This window comes from Physella acuta, unplaced genomic scaffold (genome assembly GCF_028476545.2).
Source record: "Physella acuta isolate Inbredline_101_S28 unplaced genomic scaffold, ASM2847654v3 ptg000572l, whole genome shotgun sequence".
Taxonomy (NCBI): Eukaryota; Metazoa; Mollusca; class Gastropoda; family Physidae; genus Physella; species Physella acuta.
The window spans coordinates 21,349-44,082 of record NW_026732091.1 but is presented as its reverse complement, the minus strand read 5'-3'; the positions used below and the strand labels follow the sequence as shown (position 1 = coordinate 44,082).

The 22,734-nt window shown below is 34.3% G+C and overlaps 1 protein-coding gene and 1 non-coding gene across 3 annotated transcripts in view; one reads left to right on the top strand and one right to left on the bottom strand.

The window, feature by feature from the left end:
• Positions 1–21,152, top strand: part of LOC131946833 (uncharacterized) — an 82,356-nt gene extending 61,204 nt beyond the window's left edge. For both annotated transcript variants that reach the window (XM_059307803.1, XM_059307804.1), the window contains exons 3-14: positions 387–435; positions 14,040–14,223; positions 15,704–15,834; positions 15,977–16,042; positions 16,871–16,975; positions 17,430–17,532; positions 19,022–19,288; positions 19,429–19,598; positions 19,870–19,989; positions 20,110–20,239; positions 20,323–20,503; positions 20,734–21,152. In XM_059307803.1, coding sequence (XP_059163786.1) covers positions 387–435; positions 14,040–14,223; positions 15,704–15,834; positions 15,977–16,042; positions 16,871–16,975; positions 17,430–17,532; positions 19,022–19,288; positions 19,429–19,598; positions 19,870–19,989; positions 20,110–20,239; positions 20,323–20,503; positions 20,734–20,974 — 1,747 coding nt within the window. In that variant the 3' untranslated portion in view covers positions 20,975–21,152. The remainder of the gene's footprint in view (positions 1–386; positions 436–14,039; positions 14,224–15,703; positions 15,835–15,976; positions 16,043–16,870; positions 16,976–17,429; positions 17,533–19,021; positions 19,289–19,428; positions 19,599–19,869; positions 19,990–20,109; positions 20,240–20,322; positions 20,504–20,733) is intronic.
• On the bottom strand, positions 9,304–9,375 carry Trnah-gug (transfer RNA histidin (anticodon GUG)). The gene has a single exon. It is a non-coding gene; the product is annotated as a tRNA-His (tRNA).
• Positions 21,153–22,734: the final 1,582 nt, after the last annotated feature.

Below are 22,734 nucleotides of genomic sequence, written 5' to 3'. Positions count from 1 at the left end.
ATCTGATCGTTAACTAATTATCTATTGTCCAACTAAAAGTTCAAGCTTGATTTTACTCCACTGTCGACATCAAATTTAGGCCATTCTCGAGAAGGATCATGATCAATATTACCTTCATGATCAGGGTCGTAATGACATTATACCTTGATTTAAAACAGAATGTGTATTGTTCTAAATTGGAAAACTTTACAAAGATATGTTAAATGTATTTTATATCTATTTATATACATCACTACATCCCTGTTATCACATAATGCCAATTAAGTACCTAAATAGTTTTAAGCATATCGATTTAAAAAAAAGAAACAAACACAGAAACCTATTAGTAGTCAGTATAATTATATTGCATTTACCATGTCTATATATATATTGTTTAAAAAAAACAGGTCCATCGATTGTTATGTGAAGATTGTAGTTCTCACTCACAATGAACAGGTAAGTAGTTTTTATTCTTTATACGACTCATACGCACAAAATACATATTGAACATCGCATTAAAAAACACAATCGATGGAAATTACATGCTCTATTATGGTACCATAAATAGTGGATTTTTTGTTAGGTTTATGGGTGTCAATGCGCTATTTGACAACTGGTTTGTTGTATGGGAAAAATTTAAATTGAGACTTAGATATCAGTTATAGTGATATTCAGATTGCGTGTCTGAATTCAGAGTGGAAGTATTTTTTTGCATTTAAGGAAAGTCGGATCTTGGCCAGTCTCTCTAAGACTTTGATAACTACATTTTTCTACTCAAAATTAATTAGTTTTAAATCATCTGCATATTATTATTTTTTTGCTCTTAAGGATAGACAGCACACATGAAATATTATAGAGCCACCAATAACAGTACTTTTTGCCATGGAAACCACGAAAAGGTGTGAAAACTAACACCTTTTAAAACCTCTATAACTTTGTTTCCGTAAAAGATTGTTAAAAGATGATAAAAGATTTAGATTTCTTAATTAAAACTATACATTTCTATGTTATTTATTGCGATAGCTCGTACTCAATTTCTAATACAAATTTTTACGTACATTTATGTACAAAAATTAGTGTGTGGTGCTACAAAAATACCAATGATGCCTAAAGTATTGAAGTGAAATTAATGTAAAGACTTAGTTTTGTAGAAGGTATAATGCTAAATGGAATGTTTCAGTTATGTATGACAAAGGGTTCCGAACCCTTCAATGTTGAATTTGTAGTAAAAATGCAAAGTTGAGAAAACGAGAAAAGAAGGGCGGTAAATATACTATGCGTTTCCTCTTATAGATTTCCCCTCCCCCCCCCCCCCCCCCCCCAAAAAAAAAAAAAACAACAACGTCTGTTTATGTGTGGAAGAACCATTTGACTAATAAATACGCATTGATTTATGTTGAAAGTTTTAGACAAATTTTTCCGTGTAAGCAAAAGATATGTATACAAAGGTTATGCATTAATAACTATTAAGTATTACACGTCCTATCAATCGAGTGTTATTCTGAGAATAGCTATCAATAAACCAGATGACGTTTTGTTTGTTAGCCGATCTTCTCACTTCAATACAATGTCTATCCCCACATAAATTGTAGCTTACACAAGTTTATTGTCTTCTGATGACAGCCTAATGGTTACAGCGCTTGAGGTTAGACACGCCCCCAATCCCACACCTCCTCCGCTGGATAGTGCGTGAAGATCCAATGAGGCATAGATTACATCATAGATTACGTATGTAATCTATGCCTCATTCATAGGATTATATGTAAGCGTAAAGCTCAGAGCAAGTAAGAACGAGAGAATGATTGTGCACAACACTTTTATTTTCTATCTGACATATCTGTGCTGAAAGCCTTTCAAACTCAAAGATCAGTCACTTCGTAAATTTAGTCCGACTGGACAGTCTAAAATACAGGTCAGAGGTCACAGCGGTGAGTACTGGAATATTGGTTAGGAGAGCACACATTACGGTAAAAAAAGTAGTTTTACCGTTATATGTCAGACAATAAGTGCTGGTGTAATACTCTTTGTTCACAATAAGTTTCGACAATAACTCTTAGGGTAGCTTTTTAGACTGTGCAAGATATTTTTTTTTCTAACTGGCATATCCCTAACGTATTTGCCCCTTCCAACAATAATCATGACGTATTACCCCATATCGGTTATTTCCCTGTTATTCCCCCCGTCCTTGTGTTTGTGGGTTCGTTGTAGAACTGTAACAGTATATTTTCTAGCTTAACTTGAAATTGTATTTACTACACAAAGAGTCCATTGAGGTTAAAACAATGAATTAGATCTCCACAGTTGTAATATTTCAGTACATTGAATAACACAGGACGCCAACAAAATACACGGATAAACCACAAATGAAATGATATAGTAACAGCTTAAAAGTAGTATATCAGGTCCCTTTTGGTTAGCATTTTTGGCGGAGGAGCGCAGGCGCAGGCGCAAAGGTTATATAGGAAAATACTCGGGATGGTGAGGAGCCGGATGTACAACGAGATATAGTAAAATACTCCCAGCCTGGCGCCGCGGGATGTGGAGGAGCGAAGGGTGAAGGCGCAAAGACATATAGTAAAATACTGCGCCAACTGGGGTTGGCGGAGGAGTGAAGGGTGAGTCACCTTTTGGTGACCTTGTGACGTCATCATTGACCTAGTTACGTAATTTTAATGAGTTTTAATGAGTTTTTTAAATTTTAATTAATTTTTATTAACGAGTTACGTAATTTGATTATTTGTTTACTTTTTAATTGTTTAATTTGTGTTTACTTGTTGTTTAATTTAATTACTTTGTTTATATTGTGTAATTTTTTATTGAGTAGTTACGTAATTGGATTTTAATTTTTAAATTTTTAAAATTTTTTAATTTTTTAAAATTATTATTTATTTTGTTTTGTAATTATTATTAACTAGTTACGTAATTTGATTTTAATTACTTTGTTTAATTTATTTATTTGATATATTTATTTTCTTTGTTGTTTAATTTGTTGGTTTGTTTATTTGGTTGTATGTATGTTTTAAATAAAGACTAACACTAGTGTAGACTTTGTATAGGGACCATTCTCCAACACAATGAACGTTACAAAAATAGAACATCCATTGTTACTTATCGATCCGGGATCCTTTGTTGACACGCGCTGCGCGGTTTTTAATGGGTATTATATCGATCGCAGCCGCTGGGCCATCAAATGATGGCCTACCTAATTAAATTGGTTATGCTTCACCGATTTTATGCGTTGTTCGCCGACCCGATCACAGCAGGGGTTCCGCGTTTAATCGAAAGAGCTAAGTGGTTAACCACAAAGCCCGCGTTAAGTGTGGGAACATCTGTTACCACGTTAATTGATTTTTCCCCTGGTTGGGTCCCGTGCTTTCCACTAACAGGTATACGGACAGTGTCGTAGGTTTTTTGGTCGAGTAAAGAAATAGTATTGATCGACCCGGGTCGAGCGGTGTGTTGTATGTAGTTGGTATATCCATGTTTTGTTGTTGGTTGGTGTAGAGTTTATACGAGGGTCGGTGAAGGTTGGTTTTGAACTCGGAACATGCATGTTTTGTTGTTGTTAGGTGTAGAGTTTATACTAGGGTCGGTGAAGTTGCTTCTAATTAAATTTTGGTCACGCATCGTGGGTTTATGTCGACTACAAACATCCATTAGAGACACCTGTTACTCGCTAATGGCACCCGACACGTATCGATTCACCAGCGATCCTTTGTTCTTGTCAACCACCGTACAAGGGCCAAGTTAATATTGATCGCACCCACTGACCATCAGTATGAGGGTCCACCTATGTGTAATTTTTATTAACGAGTTACGTAATTTGATTTTAATTTTTTAAATTTTTTAATTTAATTTTATAATTAGTTTAATTATTATTAACGAGTTACGTAATTTGATTTTAATTTTTTAAATTTTTAAATTTTTTAAATTATTATTTTTAAATTTTATTTTTAATTGTTGTTTACTTGTTGTTTAATTTAATTACTTTGTATAATTTATTTGTTTGAAATTCATTTTAATTAGTTTGCTTTTAATTTCTTTGTTGTACGCCGTTTGAAATAAAAGACTAACACTAGCGTGTACTAGAAAGTGTCATTGTGTATAACATCCATTTAACCACAGCTGTTACTTATTAGCGACAGCTTGTACTTATCGATCCGCCCGTGATCCTCCCAGGCGCTCCCCGTGGTTGCTTAATAGCGGGCTCACTGAAGCGATCACAACAGGTAATTAATCGAAGCCATTAAGTCCCTCTCCGCGTTAAGTGTGGCGACAGCTGGTGCTGTAATTAGTCACGGCTCTCGGCTTTTTTCATTAGACTACAGCTGTACATGAACTATGTTCACATATCGTACGCCCGGTCATTCTTTGATCAAATTAAAAAAATTTGTTTCCACATGTCCTGCGAACCGTCCCTTGCTATGTATGAAAGATTAATGGTTGTAACTATTCGCTTATAGCGAGGGTCAGCGAAAACAAAAATATATTTAAGGGTCGGAATTTTCTTTCAACCACCGTTAAGTCAGGTTTTGAGACGAAACGAAGTCTCGGTAGGTTGGTGTTTTTTAATGGGCGACAGGGCGACTTCGTGCGTTGGTACGTAGGTATGCGGGGTAGACATGTTTTTTACAAGTCTGGAAAAGTAATTACGTTTTTTTATGACCGTTCCGATTTTCTTTTGATCTGACCACCATTTGACCACACTGAGCCAGATAAATTTAACAATTGTCGCAGCGGGGTTTATTTTAAGTGCACCCCGTGCACGCTTGTTTACATTTTAAAAGACGTGTCGCGTGTCTTCCCCTTACGGCTTCCCTAATAGAGAAACAAGAGGAAAGACAACTGTTCTAAAATTAGAACAGCCTTGTTTACAGCCACGAGTATCGTCCCTTGTGAAAAAATTCGCGTCAGAATCCTTAACTAAACATTCAATTTCTTTAACAAGTTAAAAAATAATTTAGGAAGACAAGGGTTAACAACATTAGACGCCACCGTTTTTGTTTCCTGTGACGACAAGGCACAATACACTTTTTTATTTTATGTCTCAAGTAGAGGGGTGGGATATTTTTTTTCTTTGTAAGCGTGTTGTAAACAATAGGTAGACGAAGCGATTACTAGGTAAGAGGGGAGAGAACGTGACGTACATCGCGATATTTGAAAACATGGCGATGTTTAACCTCAACCAAAAAAGGCAATGAACCTAGAAGGAAGACGAATATATATCTTAGTCTTGCAGCAGATTACCTTCCCATGTTCGCTTTAGTATTACAGTTTTCATCAAACTTCTTTTTGACTTGAACTTCTTTAATTTTTAAGAAAGTTTACTTATACATAATACATTACGTCTAATGACAATTTTTTATTTTTACCACTCAATGTATTTTGTTTTTCTAAATCTTACATTGTCATCTTAATTTTTGATCACCTTAGTAAAAATTTGCTTAAGATTATAAAATTCAAGTTTTAAAAAACAACAACGTTATAGTACGTCGTGTCAAATGACACACCGTTTAAAATGTCTACATTTAAAGTTCACCAAAATAATGACGTAAAAACTAAATATGATATGACGTTAGCATACATATCATTCAATCTAATCACTCTAAAGTACAAATCAATAATTTTTATTGATTAAGGGGCTGGGTGAGTTATTTTTATTCGGGTGCCCAGGGAAGGTTTGGAGTTGGTTGGGACAGATTTTATACACGAGTCGGTGACGTTTTCACCGAGGCAGGGTTCGAAGCTAGACCATACATGTTTTTTTTTTTTTTTGCATGTTTGGGAATTGTTGGTAGCCGAGTTCATACTAGTGTCGGTGAAGGTTGGTTTTGAACTCGGAACATGCATGTTTTGGAATTGTTGGTAGCCGAGTTCATACTAGTGTCGGTGAAGGTTGGTTTTGAACTCGGAACATGCATGTTTTGGAATTGTTGGTAGCCGAGTTCATACTAGTGTCGGTGAAGGTTGGTTTTGAACTCGGAACTTGCATGTTTTGGAATCGGTAGGTGTAGAGTCCATACTAGGGTCGGTGAAGTTTTCACCGAGGGTGGTTTCAAAGTTAGTACAGGCATGTTTTGGAAGTGTTAGGGGCCGAGTCTATACTACGGTGGGATGGTTTTTGTTTTCACCGAGGCCGGTTTCAAAGTTGTTACAGGCATGTTTTGGAAGTGTTAGGGGCCGAGTTTAAACTAGCGTCGGGGGAGTTTGGGTTTCACCGAGGCGTGTTTCAAAGTTGGTACAGGGATGTTTCGGAGTTGGATGGGAACGTTGTCACTTGTGACAGTAAACGAAGGGGGATAAATGTTTGTCTGTTACTTTGTCCTTTGTCTGTCCAAGTAATAGTGTGGGTAGTAGTACGATCTGTTTGTCAAGCAGGTGTTTAGGGACGGGGGCGAGGGCGGCGGACAAAGTTGTCGATGTAGGTAGGGTGCAAGAGATATTCAACGAGGCGTGGTGTCTACAAGTTATGTATCCCAGTCTGTTGGAGTGGTTTCTAGGGGGTTGTGATATTAGTTGAATAAATATTTGTCTGTAGGATTGTCATACAGCTTTTGTCTCTTAAATGGAATAGGTATAGTGTGGGTAGTAGTACGGTCTGTTTATCTAGCGGTTGGTATTGAGGTTAGTGTGATGACGCAAGGTTGGATGGGAGAAGGGGGAAGGGGTTGCGGACAAAGGGAAGGGGAAGGGCGAATAGTGATAAAAATAACTCACCCAGCCCCTTAATCAATAAAAATTATTGATTTGTACTTTAGAGTGATTAGATTGAATGATATGTATGCTAACGTCATATCATATTTAGTTTTTACGTCATTATTTTGGTGAACTTTAAATGTAGACATTTTAAACGGTGTGTCATTTGACACGACGTACTATAACGTTGTTGTTTTTTAAAACTTGAATTTTATAATCTTAAGCAAATTTTTACTAAGGTGATCAAAAATTAAGATGACAATGTAAGATATAGAAAAACAAAATACATTGAGTGGTAAAAATAAAAAATTGTCATTAGACGTAATGTATTATGTATAAGTAAACTTTCTTAAAAATTAAAGAAGTTCAAGTCAAAAAGAAGTTTGATGAAAACTGTAATACTAAAGCGAACATGGGAAGGTAATCTGCTGCAAGACTAAGATATATATTCGTCTTCCTTCTAGGTTCATTGCCTTTTTTGGTTGAGGTTAAACATCGCCATGTTTTCAAATATCGCGATGTACGTCACGTTCTCTCCCCTCTTACCTAGTAATCGCTACCCCGCTATACATCACAATAATGCAAGCGATCACTCTACTATAAGCGATGAAAAACGTGGGGCGCCGTGATTTTCTTACAGTTTCTAATACTGTTGACTCTCTACAAGCTCCCTAATAAAAGTCAATAGTATTATCTAATCAATAGTAATATAACTTTTACATCTTATAATAACAATGACCGATAAAAACCTTTTACTTCGGCGCCCCACGTTTTTCATCGCTTATAGTAGAGTGATCGCTTGCATTATTGTGATGTATAGCATTTATTTTCTACTTTTTAGTTCAATCAGAAAACGTGGGTTTTTTAAAACTTTTTAATGATAATTATTTATATTATTTTTTCTTTATGTGCAGTCCTGTTGTGTAACTTTTTCTGTAGAAGAGTTTCGTCTATTGTTTTTTTTTTGTGTTTTGTTGGCGTATTTTAAAGCTTGTGTATTTGTGGTGTCATAGTTAATTGTGGCACTTATTAATCTGCAACGTGTGTTAGGTTTAATGTTATCTAGGTTGTATGCTGGTTCCCCTACTATTCCTATATTGCTGTTTGTCTTAGAGTGTTTAAGTAATTTTTTTAGCAGTAATAAGACAATTATCCCTTTTAGTGTTTAGGGTTATAATTACTGTAGACTGATATATTTTGTGTGTGTGTTGTATCTAGTTTGTGGTTGTTGTTCTGGTTCTCGTCCTGTAAATAGTTCAATGTAACTTTTTTAACATTTTGTAGTTTTGACTTTAAGCTTTCGATTCATGATCCTAATTTTTTATTAAAAGTGTCTGCTTTAATATATTAAACATTACCTGTCATGAATCAAGGCTTTTAATGGTCATTTGATGATTATGTCATACAGTAGCCGCGTGGCATTCGTAGTTCCTCATGATGAATCTCCACCACTTTAGCCGCCACTTCATTATCGTTGAATCAATGATGTATTTTACCTGTTTCCCATTGTTGTTTAATTAGAATGTGATGGTCATTCCAAATCTAAGCGGTCTTAATATTTGATTTGGTCTCTAATTCAGATCGTATTGCACCATATATGGAAGTCTTATTTACACCCGCGTCAAGTTAACTTTGCATATATATATATATATATATATATATATATATATATATATATATATATTGTGGTAAATATGCTGTATTGAGTTATACCGCGCAGCAATATATAGCCGCAGCTACATAATTGCTTGTTTGGCCTATGGTTTGTCTCGTTGGAGAAGAGGTCTCTTAATAAGTAATAAAGCGTTTTATTAATGTAATGTGGTTATTATTGACTGATTGCCAATACTTGGTTCAGTGAAAAGTGTTTAACAATACACGTCAATAATTAACTTAACAAAGGTGTAACAGTTGAATGTAGAGGAATGTATGTTTCGAGTGTGTATCTTAAAAAGGCGATATGGATCTAAAATGTAAGGTGGGTGTGCGCATGCGCGAAAGAAAGGAAGGAGAGGTAGATATAACGCGAACAACATGGCGGATGATTTGGGAGTGAAGGCGATGTTCTTATGAACCAATAAAATTATAGAAATTACAGGAACAAGGGTTGATTTTTGTTTGAGTGTGTGCCATGAAATAAATAAAATACTAAAAAAAAACTTTAAAAAAAAACCACGTTTTTCTTGTGGACTAAAAAGTAGAAAATAAATTTTTCTTTTGTGCTTCATCGAGCTGTGCAGATTCTTGTGATGACTGACAAAAAACGTGGGTACGTTCACCATCAAATTTCCCGACCCATCTGCCCGACCCACGTTTTTTGTCAGTCATCACAAGAACCTGCACAGCTCGAGGAAGCACACAAGAAAAATTTATTTTCTACTTTTTAGTCCACAAGAAAAACGTGGTTTTTTAAAAAGTTTTTTTTAAGCATTTTATTTTCTCTGTTTAGTCCGTTGCTACACATGAAAAACGTGGTTTTTAAAAAGTTTTTATATAGTTTATTTTCTACTTTATCTAATGACTTGATTAAGTATGACTTGACTAAGTGTTTATAAATACACTGACTAAAAATCTTGAGCGACCGATACGCTTTAAACAGAGAAAGGGCGTAATTTAATTAAGCCTACATGCCGTGACCAGGATTCGAACCTGGGTTGTCGCGGCCACAACGCGAAGTACTAACCACTATACGATCACGGCCAGCGCGCTCACATCGATTGGGGCCGAAGTAACTGTGTCAATAGGCCTCCAGTCTTGTCGGTATGTTTAGAAATCATGTCCTCGATTTTATGGTCCTTTGGGCGTAATTTAATTAAGCTAATTTAGGTCTCTTATTGCTAGTTTTTATGAATGCATCTGAAATTGTTAGGCGAAAATAGCCTGCATTCCAAATTTCAGATCTCTAGAGCAATCAGAAGTGGGCTAATTTTCGATGTCAATTTTAACAACAAACATCCAAAGAAACAAACAAACAAACGCGAAGCTGAGTTAAGAAAAACGTGTTAATAGGAGAAAAGGCTGTGACATTTTGGTGTTAGAAGTGGGCGGTGCTCCGCACCGTAAAGGAAATAATTAGAATTAGATCTAGATTTGGTATTGTTGACATATGACATTTTAGTAACTGAATAACTTTTCTTGGAATATGAAGATGGAGGACTATGCCAAATTCATTGAGTTGGCTGATTCTTTAGGGTACACGGGGGCAGAAAATGCTAAATGGATTGAAAAGAAGATAGCTGATGCAATTGAAAGGGAAGACAGAACTTTAGAGAGGGAATTAGCTAAAGCTAAAATAAATGCTGAGAAGGAAAAAGTTAAAATATATAGGCTGATAAGGAACTAGATCTAGCTAAAATGGAGGCTGAGAAGGAAAAGTTAAAATAGATGTCGAAGACAAAGAAAAACAGAGACAATTAGAAGATAGAGAAAAACAGAGGCAACATGAATTAGAATTAGCTAAAGTTAAAAGTAACCAATCTCAAGACAGCAATGTTAACAAAACGGACAATTGGAAGCCTAAATTCAGAGCATTTAAACCACAGGAAGAAAGTGTGGAAACTTACTTAATACTTTTTTAGCAAACATGTAAGAGCTTTAATTATTCATCTGCTGGGGAAGGCACAGGCTTTATTAACTAATTTTACAGAGAGACCATTGCCATAATAGCAAGTTTGTCTGAGACTGAAAAAGAAGACTATAACCTAGTAAAAGAAAGATTGATGAAACATTTTGGAAAGACAGAAGACTATTACAGGAAGACTATACGAGATGCTAGAATTAACAACACTGGTGACATAAACCAGATCATTTTTGATATTCGCAAACACATGAATAAAAGGCTAGAATTGGCAGAAATAGATTTAAAGAATCCTGAGGCAATTATTGAACTTAACTTGATAGATCATGTTTTAAATAATGCAACAGATAATTTATTCATTTTTTTGAGTGACAGAAAAGTTAGGACAGAGAAACAATTAATAGAGCACCTTAATATTTATAAGGATGCTCATCCAGGGGCTATTTTGGACAAAGAGAGCAGGGAGATATTCCAGCAGCAGTCTACAGTAGAAACTTTGGCAGGGATCAAAGAAGGTATGGCGACAACAATAGAGATAGAAGTAACAGTGCACCTACCAGATGGAAACCAGACAGATACAAATATAGCAGAAGCATAGAGTGTTACCACTGTGGGAAAACAGGCCATGTAAAGTCTGAGTGTTTCAGCTTACAAAATAGAGATACATATCTCAGCAATAATGACAGAGGAGGTTATGCACCTAATAATAATTACAGAAATCAACGTAATTATTACAGACAAAGACAGTATATTGGACAAAGTAGAAATGAATTCCACAATCAAAGTAGACGGCAAAGAATTGGACCAGACAACAGGGGAGAAAACAGAAATAGTAGAAATAACAATAAAGAGACATCAGCAGGGGTAGAAGGGTCAGAGACAGTGGCATCTGTTACACAAAGCAATACAACATGGCGCGAACAACATGGCGGATGTTTTGGGAGTGAAGGCGATGCTTTTATGAACCAATAAAATTATTGAAATTACAGGAACAAAGGTTGATTTTTGTTTTGAGTGTGTGCCATTAAATAAATAGGAGAAAAGGCTGTGACAAAAGGTTTTACACTTATTTAAATTTTAATACATGAAGGTTAACATAGAGCAGGGGTCTCCAAACTACGGCCCGCGGGCCGGATGCGGCCCGCGAGGTCATTTTATCCGGCCCGCGACGATCTTTTTGTCAACTGAATAAATGTTTGTTGGAGGTGGCTGAGGAGCTTTGCACATAAAATTCAAAACTATTTGAAAATATAACATTGTGTGCAAATACAATTACTCGCCGTGTTGCAGACATTGGTGAAAACATTGCGACTCAAATAGCGAAAAATTAAAGCGAATTTCGCCATTTTTCAATTGCAATTGATGAGTCGCTGGGCAGCAGTTCCACTTCTCAACTTCTTGTGTTCATAAGAGGTGTGGATAAAGATATGAACATAACACAAGAGCTGGCTTCCCTACTTATAATGTTGACACTGCTACCGAAGAGGATATCTAACCATAGACAGTTCAGGGACAAACACAAAATCGCAAGTTTTACCATATTTCACATCAGTAAGATTGCTAATTTTGCGAGAAAATTCTGAGCAGAGAAAAGAAATAGGTGACTTCCTGATAGTAAAGGCAAGTCACAGCCATTATTGTCTGATGAAAGGTGGGTATAGAAATTGGCCTCTGCTGCAGAAATAACTAGTCATTTAAATTTTCTGAACCTAAAACGGCAAGAGAGTGAAATCTAGTTTCTGATCTATACGACTGAAGCAACCACTGAGTTCCCCACGTCATTTACATACGAGATAATTAAAGACCTCCAGCTGCAGTTTCAGAAGCGATTTTCTGACTTGGATTCAAAGGCAGAAGATAGGAGACTGTTTCAAAGCCCATTTCAAGCAAATGTGGCCAGTTGCAAAGATGAACTGCAGCTGGAGGTCATTGAATTGCAAGAAAATGACTTCCTTAGAGACACGTTCAAAGAAGGGCGGATAGGTTTTTGTACGTTTTGGCACAAGGAAGACTTTCTTAACATTAAAACTTTTGCATCAAAGTACCTTTAAAATTTTCGAACTACACGCTGTGTGAACAAACATTTTCAAGAATGAAATTCGTGAAGAACAATTTGAGAACAAACGCGGACCTCGGGTGGGGGTGGAAACTTGAAACTTGTATATATTTCTATATAAATTATATTTCGATGGGGGGGGGGGGGGGGCGGTATACGTTCTTCGGGGGGGGGGGGGTGGCGCCACCACCCTGAAGAGATGCCTTAAAGAAACTCTGGCCCCCGAACTGATATTTGATAGTTAATGCGGCCCTCGGGCTGAAAAGTTTGGAGACCCCTGACATAGAGTAATAAATAAAAGAACAAAGTTAGATTAGCCTGTAATGGCGACACTTCACCAGGGCGGCGTGGGCACCAGTCGCAGAATTAGAAAAAAAGGGCCACCCCGTATAAACCCCCCATTATATATATATATATATATATATATATATATATATATATATATATATATATATATATATATATATATATATATATATATATATATATATATATATATATATATATATATATATATATATACTCATTACTGGATTGTTCGGGTTTTGAAAAAAAAATGTTTTTTTTTTAAAAATTAAACCAAATTACTACATCATATCATGTGTTTTGAGAAAATCATAATTTTTAATTTGCGCTATAGGTCCTCTTTATAATTAGTCGGCCAAATGAATATAAATATGAACGCTTTGTAGAAGTATTGGTGTCTCGTGTTATGATTATTTACCGGCTGTGGGCCCCTAAATGGCATGGGCCTCCCGCTTTGCGGGGTCTGGCGGCACTGTAGTTCCACCCCTGGTGGGCATACTAGCTCACAGACGGACCTCTGTAGCGTCTCTTTAGCCCAAGCTCGTTGGCTGTAAAATACATTTGACAAACTAAACTTCCTAACATCTTTGTGATATACACATTCATTCAGACTTCAGACACATACAATTTTACTATTTTGACAAAGATAATGTATTTACATTAGCCTGACATAGGGCCTACTATAAATATTACTAAAATATTATTTTCAATCATACATTGGTTTATACCCCTTTCATACTTATTTATTAATTTATAACAGTGCAGTTAATAAAAGTAAGTGTCAGGTACCTTCAAATGAAGCCACATAATCCTCTACACACGTTGCGAAAACTTAAGTTAATTTCTGTGTAGATAAAAAGTGCCTTAGCACCAACATAAACGAGTACATCCGAAGGGGGGGGGGGGGCGGGGAGGGAAGGTAGAGTGACCGGACTGTGGCGTCCCTATCCTACAGGTCACATGACTCAGGCTCCACCCTCGTGACCGCAGTCTGAGGTCGAGGCCCGGTCAGCTTACAATACCGCTGGACTCAGGTCCAGGTGTGTATCGTTACCTGTGGGGTAGCAAGGTGGGGGGTGAAGTGGAGACACCATGATAGATATTTAGAATCTATCATAACATATATGACAAGTTCGTTCCCAGGCATCCAATCATAGGGAAATATGCGTTTAAACAGTAGCTATTAACATTGGTGTAAGACAACGACCGTGAAGCGTTCTGATCTGAATATTATCAGTTGCATGGGATCTGTTATTTGCGCTTGAGTAGTTTGCCTTTTTAGACTCAAATATTCGACGTATTTATCGATCTCATTCGTTAACAACTTTTTCTTGAATTACATGTATTTGATAAAGAATTCGATACAATATATTACACATATGTAACTACAACCATTTTAAAAATTGTTGTTGTTTTTATCTACAGAGACCAAGCTATGATGATTTACAGGAATTTGTTTCTGATGTTATGTTAGAGTTTTCTAACATGAGAGACTTTGACGCGTTACATTTCTTCATATGTCAGAGGTGTTTGAAGACAATTTACTCTACTCTAAATGCTGAAGATAAACTGAAGTTTTTCACACTACTCTTAGATCTTAACTATGCGGGTAATTTAGTTTTACAGCTTGAATTTTTAATTTAGTAAAAGCTGTGTAACAAGACTGACAAAAGGAACAGCCGGATGTTTAGGACCCTCACTACAACCTTGCAGAAGTTACTAGCATGTTTCTACTTGTATGTTAAGTCAATGACTGTGTTGCTACTTGTATGTTAAGTCACTGACTGTGTTGCTACTTATATGTTAAGTCACTGACTGTTGCTACTTGTATGTAAAGTCACTGACTGTTGCTACTTGTATGTTAATTAAGTTAATTAAGTTACTATGTTGAAGATGGAATATTGTGTGAAAAACATATAGCACTGGACAGATTCCGGTTTATTTGACTTTGTAAAATAACTAATGTTTTATTGATGACAGCAAATCTGAATTTCAAATTTATCCCTTTTATATGCAACATTTATGATGTAACGTTTCATCATCAAAATGGCCCCGACGAAATAGCCCCGTATAGCCCCGTATAGCCGATCCGTCAAAACGCCAGTGAGAAATGGACCCTGTTGGGTTCTTCTGTCTAGGGGGTATATATAGCAACAGACAAATACAACGTATACAACAGTAGATAACATTAACCTTCTATAAATATAATAATAATAATAAGATATTATATATATATATATATATATATATATATAGATATATATATACATATATATATACAGTAATAAATAATAAAAGATCAAATGGGGTGTACAACATAAATAACAATACTCAACACCACGTTCCACGTCCACAGCCACACTACAACTAACAGCTTCACACACTGACACACGCTCTGACAGCTGTCACCTGACACACCTGACGTGAACACCTCTCGCTCCATGTAACCACACTCAACCAAGGGCTACAACCATACTAAAAGGGGGGGTTACCTGTCGTTCAAGCACACAACACTTACACACAAGCAAGGGACATGTAAGGGACGTAACAGAACCCGTCAATTAGACCCACGACAAATAGGCTTCTGTCATCAGGACTCCTGACAAAATGTCCCGTGTCAATATGGTTCCTGTCTAGACAGAAATTCTCAAACCCTAACCCAAGTATCTGACCTCGCTTTTAAGCATCATTTATTATCTGGCTTAAATAAAACATTTTCAAAATGTTTAAAGTAGTCGCATAGCAGTTATGAGCTAAATTAATGTATGAATGTGTGTTGGTTCATGAAGTAGTTTTACATTCAGGCATTTATAAGTGGCCATATGACATATTTGACTGGAACCGAAACTCAAACATATTTGTAAACAGACAAATATCCCTATTTCAATCTCTATCCCTACAATAACACCTATAATTACACTAGTACTTCGTTCAGAGGCATACACTCCACTGAAAACCAACATTAGAATTTATGGATTATAACATAATAAATAATTTTAGCTCAATGGTTAAACGATCAAAATCAGAGTAAGAAACTAATAAAAGTAAAAGAAAAAATGAAGCACTTTCTTGATACATTGTCGTTACAGATATTACATTGAGATGCTTAAAAGATGAAAATCTTCTGGATACAACAGCACCTGGTTTTACTTTGTCTTTAATTCGAGACATGCTGACGCTGTTGAAAAAGGGTAGTAATGAAAGTACAGAGTTTGCTTTGGTAATTATTGCACGATTAGTTTTTTTTTTTTAATGTATATTAAACAACAGAGTTACATAGTTAAAAAATAATTTTTTAATGTTAATTGGATAAAACAAAAAGAAAGTAGTTTTTTAGAAGTTTATTTAATATTTAATTGTAGATTTTGGCCGAGATGGACGCTGTAAAGATATTTACAGATTTCCTCATCTCTCATAAAAACGTGCAGGTATAGTAATTTATTGATAGCATTTTTTAAATACGTACTTAGTAATTTGCTTTTATTTCTATTCATAACATACCTAATTATTTCTTTTACATTTTTTTGCTTTTATTGATGAATGAAAGTAAGTCAAATACCTAAGTTTCACAAAAAAATTTAATTACATACATCCTTATTTTTTATTACCTAATATTTTCAGATTAATGGTTATTTATTATTTTACGTCTATTGTATAAAGATTGCCTTAAGTACACATGTTATTTATTTGCCGAGATCAGAGCATAGATTTACTTTAAGACAACTCTTTATATTCTTGTTTAGCTTGTTCTTGTCAAAACCTAGTTTAACTAAAGAGAGAGCAGTCAGATGTTTAATAAGTGTGTGTCTTGCTATATCATTTACATCTGTATATTTTATCGAACGCTGTAGTTAACCTCAATAAGGTTACTACAACGTGCACACATGCCTAGATGACCTATATATGAAACACATCTGCAACCCTCGCTCCAAAATCGGATTCCACTAATTTTTAGCTTTCTTGTCAATAGGAATGAATTGTGTTTTTTTTTTGTTGTTGTCGTTTTCCAAAATTGCATAAAATATTAGTTAGATTGTCATTTCGTTGAATTATAATTTTACTGATAATGTACTGATGATGCTTAGCGTTGTACCTTCCTCTTCGTTTATTTCCCCGACAACAATTTGGTGTTATAATTGATTTATATTGTCAAAGGACTAAATGATGGTCTGCTGACTTGATATACATTAACATCTCTTCAAACCATTAGTCGTGATGGCAAAAAATTAAACGAATGTCAATATTTAAAATTACAGAACTCCCAATCTAATTGGATCATTAGTGGAGTTGTCAACATTTTATTTAACATTGCCAGAAGGAAGGAAGCGAAGAAATTTTTCTCAGTAAGCAACCCATACAATGTAAGTAAATAACAAAACACACTTTTTCAAACGTGGACTAGTATAATCGTTGACTGAATCCGGGGCTCCACCAGTAGAGCACGGCACCTAGAGTTTCCCAACGGTCCCCTGTATATCAGGCGTCCTCTCATCCTTCTAATTTATTTTCTTCTGCTAGCTTACAGGACGTTCATTAGGCCAACCGGCTCTCTGATTGGTACCTGATTCTAACCTGAGTTAGAGCTCTCCTCACTTATACTATTTTGCTACCTTACTAAACACGTGCTCGTCACTTCCACCTTTCAAACAGCTAGTGTACCTTGTGTATTTATATTTTTTTTACTAATTGTTGAATAAAATTTAACTTACATTTGAAAGTACTACATATTTTAGTTTTAAATACTACAACAGACTACGTTTATCCTTTCAAATTAAGATCCCTTTATAAAATCTAATGCATGTTAATGTTCACTAGGTAATTAAAAGCATGGAGTTTAAAGAAGAACACATATCAATGATTGCAACACTTCTGCTAGTGCTTATAGAAGACGATTCTACCACAGACACGGAGGCAGAAAGTAATGATTTAAACTGTTTTGTGTAACATGTCAAATACTATTTAACTAAATGGATTGTATGGAATTTGCTTAACTATTACACATGGTGTAAAAAATAGGCTCATGATATAATGTGTACACTTATCTGTCTTGAAGTTTTTATTCTTATCATTAAATTAACACCAACGTTGATTATAAATAGCAATTAGGTTATAAACAGACATACTTGTATAAATTAAGTTTTTGACTTCGACAGGAAGTTTTTGTATCTTATTACACACATTCATTTTCCCCAGATAAAACTAATTTATGAAAAAAAATTATGTCAATAAAAGTCAATACAACATAGTAATATATACTCAAGGCATTATCACTTTCGAAATGAACAATTAACCAGCAAGCGTAAAAACAAGCAAAAAATTAAATTAAACATAAAATAAACCGGGAGTGATCTCGATTATTATTATATAACACTACGGGGAATATCAACTCGGAATATAGGCATGATTTTTAATCCATTGTTAATTACTTTAACTTTTATTAATAGAATAGTATCTTATGGAAAAACAATTGCGAACCAATTGAATGGCAAACAATACGTGTATAATAGTGAAGACTAAAATTAATACTTTGAAAATTCATATGTGTTTTTTTAAGGAGTCGATAACAGCGTAAGTTTATTTGCGATTCCCACTAGTAGTGATTGAACGAGCATAACAAAAAATGAGGAGTTATTACTTACTACTCCCGGTCAACAGAAATTACTCAAATTTTGAAGGAAGATATAAACTTGGATGTTTTACTTACAAGTGAAATTATATTTATCCATCTCAAACAGTACTCAAGTTATAAGCTTTTGAAAAAATTGTACGTAAAATAAGTGCCACTTCTGGTTACTAGAAAGTTGATATAAAACCTATATATGAAATGTCATCCACCTAGCTGTAACGTTACTCAAGTTACCGTGTTTACAGACACACATACACTTATATACACCCAGACATATGGACAAGATTGAAAAATTATGTTTTTCCGACTCAGGGAGAGGCAAAACGTCGAGATTTGCACAAATCTCGATTTATTTCTTTGCACAATTACAAGACTTTCTCTATACTTCGTATACGAGAGAGTAAAAAAGCAATTCAGTGTATAGGATGTGGAATTACCCAGTGTGTGGAATTACTCCAGGTTACCCTACATCGGCGTTTTAATTAATATAAATACGTTATACTTAGAATTAAGAACGTGTCTTAATACCAACTTTACCTTAGTTATCTCTTCCGTAAGAATGTTATCTTTTTAAAATACTGCGCTTGTACAATGTGCGTATTAAATATGTTAAATCAGGAAAATCAAACCGTTCTTTGCAAGAAACTTTAATGCAATATGTTACAAAGAAAAAATGCTACATGGATATGTACGATCTGAGCTGCTTCAAGGGCTGGCTAAAATCTTAGAACAAAATGACGAGTTGAATGAGGTAATCGTAATTGTTTCTTTCTACTTTTAGCTTTGGCTGTTCAGTTGCTTCCACTGTATCCAGAACTAACAGAAGATATATCAGATGATGATAATCCTGATGACCTAATATTGATGACGCAATGTTTGAGAAGATTATGTAGGAATAAAGAGGGAAGTGAGAAAATCATCACAGACAAATACTTAAATGGCATATTAAAACATTTAATAAACAGCCATAATGAGGATCTTTCTGCTAACGTACATTCGATACTTTGGAGAGCAGGGCGTACAACAGGAATATTGCCATCTACAACAGGTTAATTATAATATCAGTTGTGTTTAGCTAGTATATTACTAATTTAATTAACATCATCTTATGATATTATAATGAATATTTATTAATTGTTAAGTGTCTAGGGTTTATTTGTGATAGACATTATATTTTAATATCTGTAGATATTGTGCTGTCTGATGAGTTCCCCAAGAGATTTGAAATTAAACCAATGTCGTTAGGTCAAGGAGGTTTTGGTAGCGTCCATCTTGTTGTCGATATAGACCAACCAGATGATGAAAGATTTGTTGCAAAGAAAACAATCGCAGGCCCAAAGAACCAAAAGAAGTTAATGGTACGTAGGGGCGATCATATGGTGACATGCGTTAGAAATTTGTTACGCTAAATTTTAAAATGACAAAGCAATAATGTTACATGTAAATATGTATCATTTTATCAAATAGTTAACTTTCTAATTTTACCAAATTTAATATTGGGAATTATTTATTGTACTAACGTATTTCTAACCACTTCTCTGATATACACCATATCTTGATCCTGTATATATCTGATCGCGTGCACATGTAATTTTACAAATGTACACATGTTCTGTTTCTATTTAATAGGAGGGCTTACAATCGGAGGCTTCAATTTTAATTAAACTGAAACACAAAAATATCGTCCAGTTTCATGGGTATCAAAGGAAAGAAAATGATATAATCTTATTTTTGGAGTACATAAAAATGGTAAAACATGATTTCTTTATTAATCCCCACTGTATTATTTGACACGCAAGAGTAAGAAAATTAAAACTGTATTGCAATATCATTTGAGTTTTGTTGAAAATGGTTGTGTTTTATCTCCAGGGCACCCTCTCCACGTTCATCAAACAACACACAAGACTCAATGAAGGTTTGACCAGACAGTTTACAATTCAAATACTGGAAGGCGTGAAGTACCTACATGAAAACAACATCTTGCATTTGGACATCAAAGGTATTTCAAAATAATTTACTTTTTTAATAGTGTAACTATTATAACTTACCTATTTTTAAGATAATTCTTTAAATTTTTAACAGGTACTAATATTCTAATGGTGGATGAATCAAGCATTAAACTTACTGACTTTGGCCTGTCAACAATCTATAACGAGGAAGAAGGTGTTGAAGCAGAAAGAGGCACAACTCGATATATGGCTCCTGAGATGATTAACTGCCCTGATGGGAGAATATTTAAAGATGGTTGTAGCTTGGACATTTGGTGAGAATGTTTTATTTAAAAAAATAATTAAATTGCGATAGGTTTTAGAATTAAACAAAAAAGCAATTCTAAAATAAAACATCAAAATGCATTATTTATATCACTAAGCTTTCAAAACAATAATTATTGTTGTAAGCCTAAGCTAAACGTATATTTAGTCCAAACAATATAATTTTCCTATATTCCATTTGTGTAATATATATTATTAATACATTTCAAAATTCGCCCAGGAGTGTGGGAAGTACAGTTGTAGAGATGATAACTGGATCACCACCAAACTCAACAACAACAAATTCAGCCAATGTAAATTTTAAAATCGCTATGCTGCAGAGACCAAAGTATGAGCTGTCAATCACAGCGTCAAAAAACCTGGGAGATTTTTTAGAAAAGACATTTACACCTGAGGCAGAACAAAGGCCATCAGCAGAAGATTTATTGAGAGAAGACCCTTTTATAACAGGCGGTTTATAAAGGTTGGCTCCATTGTACGATATGTGCTTATTACTACAAATACTAATTAACAATGTTTTTTTATAACAGTTTGGCCTGTTTGTGGGCATGTTAAAGTCGTAAAGATATTTTTAAAAATCTTGTGGTAATCTTTACACAAGATGAAAGTGTTTAATATTTATAGTAAATGCAAATGTGTTTGTCAAAATATCTATGTAAAATGTAAAACGAGAATTATTAATTTTCCAGATATGTCTTCTGTCTAGGGGCGTATCCACGTTTTCGTTGTAGGGGGAGCGAAAAGAGCAAAAAAAGGCGCCGAATTTTTAACACTTTCTATACACGTGTATTTTATATGTATATATATATATATATATATATATATATATATATATATATATATATATATATATATATATATATATATATATATATATATATATATATATATATATATATATATATATATATACTAGCTGTATGTCATTACTTCGCTATGATGTAAAATAAATTGAAAGTAGCACTCTGAAGAAATAAGAAAAAACACACAATGCAGGCCGACAAAACAAAAATTGTATCAATCTAAACAAAAAAAAAAACAATATACTCACACTACAACCAAAAACAATGAACATAATACAATCTGTTTTGTAATCCTTGTAAAAAAAAAATTCTTACATAATAATTCCTGGGATATTATTTAAGACAAGTGAAATAGGGGAAATAAGCACTCTCTTAATATAATTATGTTTATATCTACACATTTAATTGTAAATGTCAAAATAAATAAATAACTACTTTAGAATATAATGAAATTAATTGTTTAACACTATTCGTGTTTACAAAATGTTTTTGTCTATAATCAGAATTTAATATATCGTCATCATAAATGCTTAAGTATTACAGCATAATGAATTTTTTAAAAATCAGAGTTGGTATAAAACCACGCTTTTCGATATAGATCAAAAACACTCGGAATAACAGTCTACATTTCACTAAATATCGGTATTTTATTTCAGATCATATATTTTTAATTAACTACTGCTTCTTTGTGTTCTTTAAAGATAATTTTTAACATAGTGATAAATATGGGTTAGATCACTGTATTGATCACACACCTTTATACTGGTAATTGCAAAAACAATATTCACAGAGTTTTACGTTTAAAAAGCTAATTTTCTGACGGCATGGTACTTTGGTACATCATTACGCGTTTTTCTACATGTACTTAACAGATCAGTTCGGGGGTGGGTTGGGGGGGGGGAGATAACCAACTCAGAGTGAACGTAGCCTCGGTTTTTAGATGACTCTTCTAAACATACATATATATTACACAAATAAATATATTACACAATTATTTATTACAGAAATAGATTTAAATAAGTAGCAGTGGTATTATGACAATAATTTTTTTTACAGAGGGGTCTATGGGGGAGGGGGAGTTGTAACTGTTTCATATAATTTGTAATCGTAATCACTATAGCCCAAACTGTAAGAATACTACTACGTCATCGTGATGACGTTGTTGACCTTGTCAAAATTTCCCCACCACTACGCAGTTTGCTCATAAGTAAATTTAAATAGAGGTGCCACATCAGTTGTATTTGTTTCTGTATTGTAATTTTTTAAAAATTAATCACACGCTTTAAACTGTATATATAAAGTAATTATGTGTGAAGTTTTATGTATAACATTTTCTAATTCAATTATTCGTAAGCAAATACATTATACAGTTGCCTTAAACTTAACATCCCTCTTGCCAAGTGGTACTGCCCGTAGAG